This window comes from Gorilla gorilla, chromosome 23, assembly GCF_029281585.2.
Source record: "Gorilla gorilla gorilla isolate KB3781 chromosome 23, NHGRI_mGorGor1-v2.1_pri, whole genome shotgun sequence".
Classification (NCBI taxonomy): domain Eukaryota; kingdom Metazoa; phylum Chordata; class Mammalia; order Primates; family Hominidae; genus Gorilla; species Gorilla gorilla.
In genome coordinates this window covers 48606376-48620979 of record NC_086018.1, presented here as the reverse complement: position 1 = coordinate 48620979, position 14604 = coordinate 48606376, and the positions used below count along the sequence as shown (strand labels likewise).

At 52.5% G+C, this 14604-nt stretch overlaps 1 protein-coding gene across 2 annotated transcripts; it reads left to right on the top strand.

Annotated features, from left to right (window-relative positions):
- Window positions 1–5354: 5354 nt before the first annotated feature.
- SYCE3 (synaptonemal complex central element protein 3) lies at window positions 5355–14575 on the top strand. 2 transcript variants are annotated; one of them, XM_004063703.3, is made up of 3 exons: window positions 5355–5482; window positions 9388–9496; window positions 14285–14575. In XM_004063703.3, the coding sequence occupies exons 2-3, from the start codon at window positions 9388–9390 to the stop codon at window positions 14440–14442; spliced, it is 267 nt and encodes an 88-aa protein (XP_004063751.1). In that variant the 5' UTR covers window positions 5355–5482; the 3' UTR covers window positions 14443–14575. The 2 variants fall into 2 exon arrangements, with proteins under 2 accessions (XP_004063751.1, XP_055230458.1); XM_055374483.2 differs by lacking the exon at window positions 5355–5482 and adding an exon at window positions 9058–9257.
- The last annotated feature ends 29 nt before the right edge of the window (window positions 14576–14604 follow it).

The window sequence follows — 14604 nt, the reverse complement described above, 5'->3', positions numbered from 1 at the left end:
GATTATAGGTGTGAGCCACCGCACCCGGCCATAAAGAATAATTTTTATGAAAAGTATAGGTAGGCCCTCAATTACTGCGCATGCTTGAATGAATCTAGCTCTTGGGTGCTAAGAACCCAGAAATGAATTAGATTCAGTTCTGGACCTTCATTTAGGAACCAGTGTCTTCATCTGTTTTTGTTTTTTTCTTTTTTTTCCCCATGAGATGGGGTCTCACTGTGTTGCCCAGGCTGGTCTCGAACTCCTGAGCTTAAGTGATCCTCCCACCTCGACTTTCCAAAGTGCTAGGATTTCAGGCGTGAGCCACCGTGCCCGGCCAGGAACCAGTGTCTGTTGAACACTCACCATAGACTTGGCCCTGTGCTGGGGATTCAGTGGTAAACAAGGTCCTATTCCTGCCCATGTCGAATTCACTGCTGGGTGAGGCAGGTGTGGTCAGGGGACAGAGCAGCTGGCAGGAAACCAGGAGGCTTTTGGAATAATCCACTTACCAAGTACAGGCATGGGTTGCTTAATGAAGGGGATACATTCTGCGAAGTGCATTGTTAGGCGATTTTGTTGTGCAAAGATTCTAGAGTGCATTTACACAAAGGTAGATGGTGCAGCCTACTACAGACCTGGGCTATGCTGCTTACCCTGTTGCTCCTAGGCCGCATGCCTTTACAACATGTTACCATACTGAATACTGTAGGCAACTGTAATACAATGGGAAGTCTTTGTGTATCTAAACTTGTCTAAACATAGAAAAGGTATAGTAAAAATGTTATATAAAAGATTAAAAATGGTACCCTTTATGGCCAGGTGCAGTGGCTCACGCCTGTGATCCCAGCACCTTGGGAGGCCGAGGCAGGTGGATCACGAGGTCAGAAGATCGAGACCATCCTGGCTAACACGGTGAAACACCGTCTCTACTAAACAAAATACAAAAATTAGCCAGGCATGGCGGCGGGCACCCGTAGTCCCAGCTGCTTGGGAGGCTGAGGCAGGAGGATGGCGTGAACCCAGAAGGCGGAGCTTGCACTGAGCCAAGATGGCACCACTGCACTCCAGCCTGGGCAACAGAGCGAGACTCCGTCTCAAAAAAAAAAAAAAATGGTACCCTTATATAAGACACTTATAAGACACCATGGGCTGGGCGCAGTGGCTCACGCTTGTAATCTCAGCACTTTGGGAGGCCAAGGCAGGTGGATCACAAGGTCAGGAGATCGAGACCATGGTGAAACCCTGTCTCTACTAAAAATACAAAAAATTAGCCAGGTGTGGTGGTGGGTGCTTGTAATCCCAGCTACTGGGAGAGGCTGAGGCAGGAGAATGGCGTGAACCTGGGAGGTGGAGCTTGCAGTGAGCCAAGATCGTGCCACTGCACTCCAGCCTGGGCGACAGAGCAAGACTCCATCTCAAAAAAAAAAAAAAGAGGAAAAGTAAGTGGAGAGACAAAAGGAGAGGTGGGTGGCAATTTCAGACAGTGGCAAAAGCAAGCCTTCCTGATTGGGGTCCTTTGACCACAGGCCTGAAGGAGAAGAGAAGCTAGTCATGTCCCTCATGTCCCTCATGTTCCGTACCTAAGGGCAGAGTATTCCTGGCTGAAGGAACAGCAAGAGCCAAAGCTTTGCAGGCGGTGTCTGCTGTGATGAAGGATGTGGCTAGTGTGGAGTCAGGGATGGGAAGAGCAAGCGGGGCAGCTAGATTGGGGTGACAACGGCCTGGTAGGCCAGATTCTGGATTTTCTGAATGACGGGGGAAGCTGTTGGGCTTTGAACAGAGGGTTAGGGTTAGGGATCACTGGCTAACCAGGGTGGCGTTAGAACAAAGTAGGACGCAGTAACAGTGGAAGCAAGGAGACCCGCTGGAGAAGTGCTCCTGATGGTGGTGGAGCTGGAAGAAATGAGCGGCTTAAACTAAGGCAGTGCCATAGGAAAGTAGAATTAAGGAGCTTGGAATGTCAAACATAGGACTGACAAGTCTAATCAGGAGGAATCAAAGATAACTCATATTTTCTATATTGGGTGATTGGGTGATTAAATTAGGTCTTTAAATGTTGAATTTGACTTGCCTATAAGAAATAGCTGTGAAAATGTCTCAGACTCTTGAAAATATAAACGAAAAGCTAAGGAGAGATCTAGGCTCCTTCTAACAGTTTTGAAGACAGTTAAAACCTTGAAAGCGCATGAGAGGATTCCCAGGGCAGAGGCTCCTCACCTCCTTCAAGTCTTCATGAGCTATAAGAGTATGCCTCTTGGGGCCGGGCGTGGTGGCTCACACCTGTAATCCCAGCACTTTGGGAGGACGAGGCGGGTGGATCACGAGGTCAGGAGATCGAGACCATCCTGGCTAATACAGTAAAACCCTGCCTCTACTAAAAATACAAAAATTAGCCGGGTGTGGTGGCACGTGCCTGTAGTCCCAGCTACTCGGGAGGCTGAGGCAGGAGAATCGCTTGAACCCAGGAGACGGAGGTTGCAGTGAGCTAAGATGGTGCCACTGTACTCCAGCCTGGCAGACCAAGACTCTGTCTCAAAAAAAAAAAAAAAAAAAAGAGTACACCTCTGCCTGCAAAATATTACATTTCATATCAGAGCGTTCTTCAGCTTCCAAAAGTATTTCCAGAGACCTCTACCTGTTCGGGTGTCAGTAAGCCTCCCCTGGGAAGGTGCCTGCGTTTTGGTAGTCTTCTGGGGACATCAGCTCACCCCGTCCTGAGATAGCAGTGAACAGAGTTTCCAACAAGCTAGCTTTCAATTAACATCAAAATTCAGCATTAAAGTTCTTTTATCTCATTTGTTCTGGGTTAAAATAGTGAGATGAGGAACAACAGTGGTAAACCAGGGTATAAACCTCTGGTGACTGCTGGGCATGGTAGCTCACGCCTGTAATGCCTGTGCTTTGGGAGGTCTTGAGCCCAGGAGTTTGAGACCAGCCTGGGTGGTGCAGTGAGACCCCATCTCTACAAAATTAAAAAAAAAAAAATTAGCCAGGCGTGGTGGCACTTGCCTGTGGCCCCAGCTACTCGGGAGGCTGAGTTGGGAGGATTACTTGAGCCTAAGAGATTGAGGCTGCAGTGAGCCATGACTGACCCACTGCATTCCAGCCTAGGCGACAGAGCAACACCCTGTCTTAAAAAAATAAATAAACCTCTGATGACAACCCAAACCCCAATTAGTTCCCCACGCCCCATAGGTCTGCAGGTCTGCGTTAATAAAAGCTAGCAGCCATAACATAAATCCTGAAACCTCGTGGCTCAACCCAATAGAAGCTGGACTGTTGGTCAGATAAAATCCAGTTGGCTGAGATGAGGGCTCTGCTCCATACTGTTATTCAAGGATCTATGGTGACAGAGGCCCTGCCTTCAGCAGGTAGTACTCAAGCTGCCTTGGGCATCAACATCATAAGTACATGGGGAGAGAGAGAGGGGGCCACCTCTGGGAGGCTTTGATGGCCTCAACCTCAAAGTGATACACAGCATTTCCCTCCACACCCTCTGGCTAAAGACTTGTATTTCAAGAGAACCTGAGAAGTAGAGTCTAGCTGTGTGTCCAGGGTGTAAAGGAAACATTTAGTGACAGTTGGTCTCAGATACACAAGGGCATGGGAAGACCAGCCTGACATCTTCCTGGGCTTCATGGCCTGGAGTTTGCAGGGTAGCCCACCTCCAGCTCCTGAGCAGGGTACTCAAGAGCCTGCACATTCCACCTCAACTGATCTTTCCCGAGTCTTCTCTGTCCCTTACCAAGAACCCTGAGCCCAGAACACACTCGCCATTCCCCAAAAGAGGCAGGCTGAGCCACACCTTCGCCTTTGCCCTAGATGGGCCTTCTGCCTGGAATCCTGTGCCCTTTCTGCTACTCTCCCGGAAGCTGTCTTCCTTAGCCATCAGAATTATTCCTGATTCGGGCCAGGCACAGTGGCTCACACCTGTAATCCCAGCACTTTGGGAGTCCGAGGCGGGTGGATCACCTGAGGACAGGAGTTCGAGACCAGCCTGGCCAACATAGCAAAACCCTGTCTCTATTAAAAATACAAAAACTAGCTGGGTGTTGTGGCGTGTGCTTGTAATCCCAGCTACTAGGGAGGCTGAGGCAGGAGAATCACTTGAACCTGGGAGGCGGAGGTTGCAGTGAGCCGAGATCGTGCCACTGCACTCCAGCCTGGGCAACAGAGCAAGACTCCGTCTCAAAAAAAAAAAAAAAAAAAAAGAATTATTCCCTATTCATGTTTCTCCGGGCTGCTGTAACAGAAATCGGCTCTGGGCTGTATAAGCAAATGGAAGTATGAAGAGCAGCTCCCAGGTGGAAAGGGATGGCCAGAAAACCGGGTTCAACCGGGGCACGAACCTGGCAGCTGGCGGAGGGAGTGTGGCCCAGGCAGCAGCCTCCTCAATAAACAAGCGAATGCTCACTCCTTGCCCAGAACTGTCTGGCTCAACCCCAGCCATTTTTCCTCCTCTGCAATCAGGCTGCTAAGAATCAGAATCCCTGAGAGAAAATTCAGGGGGTCTAAGGTTTGTCAGGATTCTCAAACACAAGGTGTTCAAAATCAAAGTTAACCTTCCAAGCTAGCTTCTCCCACTCTTCCACATCTCTGCCAGTGGTATCACCCCGGCCATTAGCCCCTTGCTTCTTTCTCCCTCCCTCCCACATTACCAGGCCCTGTCAAGTCGACCTTGGATTGCTTTGACCCTGTCCACCACTCAGCCAAACAACAGCAACGGCCGGCCCCGTCGCCACCCGCCTCGGCAGCCAGAGACCTTTTAATTCTGCCACTCGCCTACTTACCACCCTTCTAGGGTGCCCATGTCCCTCTGAAAAAAAAGGCTGAGCTCAGACTGGCCTCTGGTCAGCCTCCTCCCAGCCAGAGCTTTCTGTCACTGCCCTTCTAGGTGCTGAGTGGCTCTGCTTCCAGTTCTTGCCTGGAGACCAGGAGCGCCCGGGAGACCCCAGCACTTTCCAGCCCACATAGACCTGCGTGCACCTCTGCCTCGTCTCCCTGAGCCTGGGCTGCCTCCTCTGTAAGATACGTGCCACATAATGTCCGCCACACATGATCGCTGTGACAGTGGAAATAGCTGGGCGTTCAGCGACTCATTCGACAAATGTTTACCAGCACCTTTGGTACCGGGCGCTGTCCTGGACACTGGGGACACAGCAGGCAAACGGGGCCCTGCGTATAAATCCTTAAGCTCAAGAAGGAGGCGGGGGCAAAACTGTCAGGCCGGGAAGCTCTTCATCTCCGCAGGATTCTCCCTCAACCTCAGGACGTCCCCAGCACCGCACCTGCCAGTCCCAGACTCGGACGCCGCAGACTTGTGGGAGCAGCGCGGAATGCCCCGCCCCTTTTCCCGAGGACACCCAATGAGGGAGAGAGGTCACTTCCGGGGCGGGTTCTATAACGGAAAGGGCGGGGCATCCCTCTCGAGGAGCGGCCTTGTTCCTCAAGCGGCCGCTGGGGGCGCCAGAGCAGGACCGGAGCGCGGGCCAAGCTGGAGGTGAGCGAGGCCGCGCCCCCCTGGGCCCCCGCCCTCCCAACGCGCCCTGACGGCTGGGCTCCGCCTGACCCTGTCCTAGCGTTCGCGGTGGCACCAACCTCAAACCAGACCCTTGAGTTCGACCCAACTCCACTCACCCGACTCCACTCACTCCACACCCCATGCCCCTCCCCCAACGCCCCTCACCCGCCTCACCCTTCACCCTTCACCCCACCTCACCCCTCACCCCTCACCCCGCCTCACCCCTCACCCCGCCTCACCCCTCACCCCGCCTCACCCCTTACCCCGCCTCACCCCTCACCCCTCACCCTTCACCCTTCACCTCACCCCTCACCCCACCTCACCCCTCACCCCTCACCCCGCCTCACCCCTCACCCCGCCTCACCCCTCACCCCGCCTCGCCCCTCACCCCTCATCGCTCACGTCACCGCTCACCCGCCTCCTCACCCAGCCTCGCCCCTCACCCTTCACCCCGCCTCACCCCTCACCCCTCACCCCTCACCCCTCACCCCGCCTCACCCCTCACCCCTCACCCTTCACCCCTCACCCCTCACCCCTCACCCCGCCTCACCCCTCCCCCGCTCCCCTCACTGCACACTCCATACCCCACTCTCCCCACCTTACATCCCTCACCTCAGTCCTTCACCCCTTACACCTAATCTCCATGTCCTCACACCATTCACTCCCGATCCTGAAGTCTGCACACCCTGGGCTTCTCGTTCCGTGCAGCCTGCCCCTCTTACCCTTACACCTGCCACACCTGGGACCCCGGAGTCCACACACCACCTCACACCCCAAGTTCCCACACGCACCTCTGGCTTCCTCCACCTGCACTTCAGGACCCGCCCAGACTCTTCACAGCCCAACTCCAAGACGTCTCTCCCACATCACAGGTGCATTCCCTTCCTGTGCTGCTCTCCTCCCGTACAAAAGAGCACATCTCTGCACCAAGCCTCCCTCTTATCCCCTCACATTCCTTGTTCTCAGAGGGATCCCAGACTCTGTTAGAAACCCTTCGTACCAGGCAAGACACTCAGACCACAAACCAGACTCTAGGCTCGGCCTCGCTCAACCCCCGTCCTTCACACCTAAAGTGACACCCAAGCCAGACCCTACACTCCCGCCCCACGCCCCTCCCGCCCCACACCCTTCCCGACCCACACCCTTTCCGCCCCACACCCTTTCCGCCCCACACTCCCGCCCCACACCCTTCCCGCCCCACACTCCTCCCGCCCCACACCCTTCCCGCCCCACGCCCCTCCCGCCCCACACCCTTTCCGCCCCACACTCCCGCCCCACACCCTTCCCGCCCCACACTCCTCCCGCCCCACACCCTTCCCGCCCCACGCCCCTCCCGCCCCACACCCTTTCCGCCCCACACTCCCGCCCCACACCCTTCCCGCCCCACGCCCCTCCCGCCCCACACCCTTCCCGACCCACACTCCCGCCCCACACTCCTTCCCGCCCCACACTCTTCCGGCCCCACACTCCTCCCACCCCACACTCTTCCGGCCCCACACTCCTCCCGCCCCACACCCCTCCCGCCCCACACTCCCGCCCCACACCCCTCCCGCCCCACACCCTTCCCGACCCACACTCCTCCCGCCCCACACCCTTCCCGCCCCACACTCTTCCGGCCCCACACTCTTCCGGCCCCACACTCCTCCCGCCCCACACCCCTCCCGCCCCACACTCCCGCCCCACACCCCTCCCGCCCCACACTCCTCCCACCCCACACTCCCGCCCCACACCCCTCCCGCCCCACACCCTTCCCGACCCACACTCCCGCCCCACACTCCTTCCCGCCCCACGCCCCTCCCGCCCCACACTCCCGCCCCACACCCTTCCCGCCCCACACTCCTCCCGCCCCACACCCTTCCCGCCCCACACTCCTCCCGCCCCACGCCCTTCCCGCCCCACGCCCCTCCCGCCCCAAGCTCCTCCCGCCCCACGCCCCTCCCGCCCCACACCCTTCCCGACCCACACTCCCGCCCCACACTCCTTCCCGCCCCACACTCTTCCGGCCCCACACTCCTCCCACCCCACACTCTTCCGGCCCCACACTCCTCCCGCCCCACACCCCTCCCGCCCCACACTCCCGCCCCACACCCCTCCCGCCCCACACTCCTCCCACCCCACACTCCCGCCCCACACCCCTCCCGCCCCACACTTCCGCCACCCATCCTAAGCTCCGTTGCATTGTGCTTTGGTGCGGGCTCAGGCCTCTTTCTCCACTCGTTCCCAGTCACCCCAGGCAACCTCAGTAGGCAAGAAATGCCGTGAATTCTAATCCTGTGGCTGCTTCCTCCACATCAGCTCTCACACCCTCTCCCTGGATCTCCTTTTCAGATCCATCCCTCTTCTGAGATCCAGTGCCACTCCGGCCACAGCCTCCAACCTTCTAGCAGTCTCATGCTCTATCCCCAAATCTACCTGTGGCCACCCCAACGCCCCACTTATAGAAACTACATGTCTTTTCTATGCCTCTGCTTCACCCCAGCCATCAACCACCCCTTAAGCCACTCTCATACTTGTGCTCTCACTGTCCTTACCTTGTCCATCCACTGCATGTATGTTTACGTTCCCAGGCCTTCTACACTCCATCCCTTGTCTCTGTGCCGTCTTAGGGTCCTGAGGACACTGTGGCCATGTGGCCTCAGCCACATGCCTAGGTGCCCCTAGGGAGGCATGCAGCTTTGATAAAGCTTTATCGTTCTCCTCAAGCCAAGAATGTCTGTTGTTACAAGAAGAAACTTTTCATTGCCATTTATTAGGGAGTTACAGACCATCGGGCCTGAAATCCCCCCCTTGCCATCCTACCTTCACCTCTACCTACCTTATTCTATCTCTACCTCCTTACCTTCCCTTACCTTCATAGGGTGAAATGACCCCTTACTTGTCTGAGACCAGTCCCTGCACCATCAGTTACCCTTTCTTCTGATTCTTCAGGCTTTTCTGTCCAGGTAGCTCTTTCCACACAGCCTAGAAACAAAGAATTCAAACAACAGAAAACCTTGACTCTGTATCACCTTCTAGTTACCTCCTGTTTTTTTCTCCCTTTCCCATCTAAATCTGTACACACAATCCATTTTGTCTAATGATCCATTAATTATTTAATTCATGAAAATATTTTTACTTTTATGGCTCTCCTGAAACGTCTCACCGAGTTGACCAGTGACACCCAAATCAAATATCTTGAATTTACTGAGCCCTTTTTTTCATTTTGCAGAGGGGATCTTCCAGATCTTCCTCTGTAGCTTAGTCTAGAGTGCTGTGGCACAATTGTCCCACCTCACCCTCCTGAGTAACTAGGACTGGAGGTGCGCACCACCACACCCAGCTGTTTTTAAATTTTTTTGTAGAGACTGTTGCCCGGGCTGGTCTGAAACTCCTGGCTTCAAGCATTTCTCCTGTTTAGCCTCCCAAAGCACTGGGATTCCAGGCATGAGCTACCATGCCTGGGCCTGCCATGCCCAAATACTGTAATCTTTGACACTAGTGTAATATCTCCCAACTTAAAATAAAATACCCCTATGACTCTACATTACATTCCAGGTACTGGCATGTACTGGCTTTGCAAGAAAAATTTCCATGTCACCATTATGACAGACTTTTTTCATTATGATGAAGATGTTTTCTGTGTTAATCACTCCAGCCTTCAGCTGCGTTTGTATGGCAAAGATGGAAGAAAGGGGAAGGACAACTTATATGTGCCAAATGCTATGCTGGGGCCTTTAGACATGTTCCCATTTAACCTTCACAACAGCCCTGTGGAGTACGTGGTATTGTCTGAATCTGAGAGATGGGGAAAGAATTCCTTAGAGAAATCACTGAGTTATAACCAGTGGAGCTGGATTTGAAATGTAGGTCTGTCTGACTGCAGCTTCTTTCTGTGCATTGCCTAGATGGATGATGCTGACCCTGAGGAAAGAAACTATGACAACATGCTGAAAATGCTGTCAGATCTGAATAAGGACTTGGAAAAGCTATTAGAAGAGATGGAGAAAATCTCAGGTAGGATGTGTGAACCTAAAAGTATCTGAGACAGGTCTCAATCAATTTAGAAAGTTTATTTTGCCAAGGTTAAAGATGCACCTGTGACACAGCCTCAGGAGGTCCTCAGGACATATGCTCAAGGTTGGCAGGGTACAGCTTGCTTTTATACGTTTTAGGGAGAGAGAATACATCAGTCAGTACCTGTAAGATGTACACTGGTTCGGCCGGGCGCGGTGGCTCACTCCTGTAATCCCAGCACTTTGGGAGGCCGAGACGGGTGGATCACGAGGTCAGGAGATCGAGACCATCCTGGCTAACACAGTAAAACCTCGTCTCTACTAAAAATACAAAAAATTAGCCAGGCGTGGTGGCAGGCGCCTGTAGTCCCAGCTACTCGGGAGGCTGAGGCAGGAGAATGGCATGAACCCGGGAGGTGGAGCTTGCAGTAAGCCGAGATGGTGCCACTGCACTCCAGCCTGGGCGACAGAGTGAGACTCTGTCTCAAAAAAAAAAAAAAAGATGTACATTGGTTCGATCTGGAAAGGTGGGACAACTCAACGGGGGATGATTCCAGGTTATAGATAGATTTAAATTTTTTCAGATTGGCAATTGGTTGAAAGAGTTATTGTCTAAAGACCTGGAATCAATAGAAAAGAATGTCTGGGTTATGACGGTAAGGGGTTGTGGAGACCAAAGTTTTGTCATGCAGATGAAGCCTCCGGGTAGCAGGCTTCAGAGGGAATAGATTGTAAAAAGCTTTCTTATCAAACTTAAGGTCTGTGTTCATGTTAATGCTAGTCACCTTTTCCTGAATTCCAAAAGAGAGGCAGGTATAATGAGGCATACCCAGTTTCTCCTTCTCCTCACGGCTTGAACCAACTTTGGCCAAGCAATACACCCACCTTGGCATCCCAAAGTGTTGGGATTACAGGTGTGAGCCAGGGTGCCTGGCCAAATAGCTTTTATTCACTAGAGCAGACTTTAGAACATTTCTCCTTAGAAATGTTTGCAATTTTTTGCCTATGTACTTTTGAACTATGAATAGCTGAGACACGTATCAGTTAATTTAGAAAGTTTATTTTGCCAAGTTTGGGGACACTTATCTGTGACACAGCCTCAGGGGGTCCTAATGACATGTGCCCAAGGTGGTCAGAGCACAGATTGGTTTTATTTATTTATTTATTTTTAAATTTTTATTTATTTATTTATTTTAAGACAGAGTCTCGCTCTGTCGCCCAGGCTGGAGTACAGTGGCGCGATCTCGGCTCACTGCAAGCTCCGCCTCCCGGGTTCACGCCATTCTCCTGCCTCAGCCTCCCGAGTAGCTGGGACTACAGGCACCTGCCACCACGCCTGGCTAATTTTTTGTATTTTTAGTAGAGACGGGGTTTCACTGTGTTAGCCAGGATGGTCTTGATCTCCTGACCTCGTGATCCGCCCGACTAGGCCTCCCAAAGTGCTGGGATTACAGGCGTGAGCCACCGCGCCTGGCCTTTTTTTTTTTTTTTTTTTTTTTTTGAGACGGAGTCTTGCTCTGTCGTCCAGGCTTGAATGCAATGATGTGATCTCAGCTCACTGCAACCTCCGCCTCTCGGGTTCAAGTGATTCCCCTGCCTCAGCCTCCTGGGTAGGTGGGATTACAGGCGCCTGCCACCATGCCCAGCTAATTTTTGTATTTTTAGTAGAGATGAAGTTTCACCATTTTGGCCAGGCTGGTCTCAAACTCCTAACCTCAGGTGATCCACCTGCCTTGGCCTCCTGAAGTGCTGGGATTACACGCGTGAGCCACCACGCCCAGCCAGCAAACAGTTTTATGTAGTGAAAAATCTATCAATATTTTCCTTTCTGAATCATTGCCATTATTTTGACACCTAGAAAGTCTTTCCTCAATCTGAGATCAGTGAAATATTTAGTTGTATTTTCTTCTACTTTTCTCCGTATTCCTTTTTAACATTTAATCCTAACCCATCTGGCATGCCAAAGGACCTACGCTGTGTATTGCTTTTTTTTTTGAGATGGAGTCGCGCTCTGTTGCCCGGGCTGGAGTGCAGTGGCGCAATCTCGGCTCACTGCAAGCTCCCCCTCCCGGGTTCACGCCATTCTCCTGCCTCAGCCTCCCGAGTAGCTGGGACTACAGGTGCCCGCCACCACGCATGGCTAATTTTTTTGGTATTTTTAGTAGAGATGGGATTTCCCCGTGTTAGCCAGGATGGTCTCAATCTCTTGACCTCGTAATCTGCCTGCCTTGGCCTCCCGAAGTGCTGGGATTACAGGAATGAGCCACCGTGCCCAGCCGCATATTGCATTTTTATATAAATCTGCTACAGGCTGGGCACGGTGGCTTACACCTGTAAACCCAGCACTTTGGGAAGCCGAGGCATGAGGATCACAAGGTCAGGAGTTCGAGACCAGCCTGGCCAATATGGTGAAACTCCATCTCTAATAAAAATACAAAAATTAGCTGGGCGTGTTGATGGATGCCTGGAATCCCAGCTACTCAGGAGGCTGAGGCCGGAGAATCACTTGAACCCAGGAGATAGAACTTGCAGTGAGCCAAGATCATACCATTGCACTGCAGCCTGGGTGACAGAGCGAGACTCTCTCTTCTGTGATAGTCCCTGAGCATAGAGGGAGGGTGTTTGTATCGTTTTAGCAGCAGGGTATTTGCAGTGTAACAGATCCGGGCCCAGTGCGATGCCAAATGAGGGAGATTCATATCTTTGGTCATCTTCAGAATACCATGATTTTAGTTTCCTTGGAAGCAAAATGAGGGGAGATAAGTTTGACAATTATAAGAGTAATTTTGTGCATTAGAACAGAAAAAGGAACCTATTCCATTAGGGCACCAACGAAAAATATGAGGAAAAGTTATAATCTGGTCCTCTCTAGAGGATTATTGTAGCCAAGAAACAATGATTTAATTTGCACTCAAAAAAACAAGTTATGGCCGGGCGCAGTGGCCTGTAATCCCAGCACTTTGGGATTTTATTTATTTATTTATTTTTGAGACAGAGTCACACTCTGTCACCCAAGCTGGAGTGCAGTGGTGCAATCTTGGCTCACTGCAACCTCCGCCTCCCAGGCTCAAGGGATCCTTTTTTTCACCTCAGCCTCCTGAGTAGTTGCAACTACAGGTACACACCACCATGCCCAGCTAAATTTTGTATTTTCTGTAAAGACAGGGTTTCAACATGTTGCCCAGCCTGATCTCAAACTTCTGAGCTCAAGTGATCCACCCACCTCAGCCTCCCAAAGTGCTGGGATTATAGGTACGAGCCACCTTGCCCGGCCAGCCACCTTCTTGTATCCTCACATAGAGCCTCACATATCCTTGCATAGAGTGAGAGTGAGCTCTTGTGTCTCTTCTTTAAGGGGTGCTAATCCCATTCAGGAGGGTCTACCCTTAGGACCTAATAATCTCCAAAAGACCCGACCTCCTAATACCATCACATCGGGGGTTAGGATTTCAACAGGTGAATGTGGGAGGGACACATTCAGTCCATAACATGTGTGCCAGGCAGTTTACATATATCACCCATTTAATTCTCACAGTAAGCCATGAGATTGGTAGGGTCTCCAAAGATGAGGAGACTGAGATTTATATATATATAACCTCCACCTTCTGGGTTCAAGCGATTCTCCTGCCTCAGCCTCTCTAGTAGCTGGGACTACAGGCACCCACCACCACACCCGGCTAATTTTTATATTTTTAGTAGAGATGGGCCAGGAACACTGGCCATGTTGGCCAGGACGTTCTCAATCCCTTGACCTCGTGATCTACCCCCCTTGGCCTCCCAGAGTGCTGGGATTACAGGTGTGAGCCACTGCACCCGGCCGAGATTGATACATTGCAGACACTTGTTCCAGGTCACATAGTTGGCAGGTGGGGAGCTGGGAGGCGTACTCTGCTCTGGCCCCAGGTCCCTGCTGCACCTGCTGTCCAGGTAGTCTGTGGCCTCCCTGCACCGGAATGATCTGGGATGCTTGTGAGGGTTCCACAAAGAGGAATTTTAAGGGGATGTGTTTGCTATGTACAGTTGGTTGTCGTGCAGAGGGGAGATGACCTTTGTTCTGTATAGTTGCAGAGGGCTGAACCACACCAGCCAGTGGACTATGCAGAGAAAAAGTTGGAGGTGGGATTTCTGCACACACTTCCTTTGAGTTCACACAAGAAGCATGTGTTCACCTATAGGCCCAGGGAATGCTACCTTCAAGTTGCTGTCAGGGGGAAAGAGCAAGAGAGCCCATCAGTGCATTGGTAGATGGTCAAGGACACCTTCCCAAGAGGAGAAGCCCCGGGCCTGGGCCTCAACGAAAGCATAGAGGTGCCCAGGTGGAGGTGGGCAGGCATCCCAGGCCACTGAACATAAGGTGACATGAGGTTTGGGTCTTGCAGGACTGGAAACAATCAGCTCTACCTGAGTGTGTGAGCTTGGGTGGATGACTCCTTAGGGGTCACCTGCAGCCACTGGCTGTGAACTGCTTGTAGGTAAGGAGTTGCGGTTTGCTCTAATTCTCCCCACATTTCATATCAGACCAGCCTCTAGCTTTTTAACATCATGTCTGGTGTATCCCGAAGTTATGCCTTGCATGAGACTAGGAAGCGTCACTATGGATGTTTGTAGGGAGTTTTTATGAGCCTGTAACAAGTAGCCTACCAGCTGTCTCTCCCTAGAGTAATTGGGTGCCTCAGCAGGATCTGGGCCTCCAGATGCTGAGCCCAGCTGGAGGCATCTGACCCTTCTGGGGTACCCCAGAGCTGCAGCCCTTCCCTGTGGCCTGACCAGTCCTGTCTGCTTGTTGCAGTGCAGGCAACCTGGATGGCCTATGACATGGTGGTGATGCGCACCAACCCTACGCTGGCTGAGTCCATGCGTCGGCTGGAGGACGCCTTCGTCAACTGCAAGGAGGAGATGGAGAAGAACTGGCAAGAGCTGCTGCATGAAACCAAGCAAAGGCCGTAGGCCCCACTGGCCCACCACAGCTGCCATGCCACCCTCTGCCCGTATGAAGAGGTCACTGGGGGATGGAGCTGGCACCCACATGAATAGCTGTATGCACTGTACTTGTTTCTTAATAAACTTATTTTTAAGCACAGCCCAAGGACCTCTTCTCTCCTGTGCCAT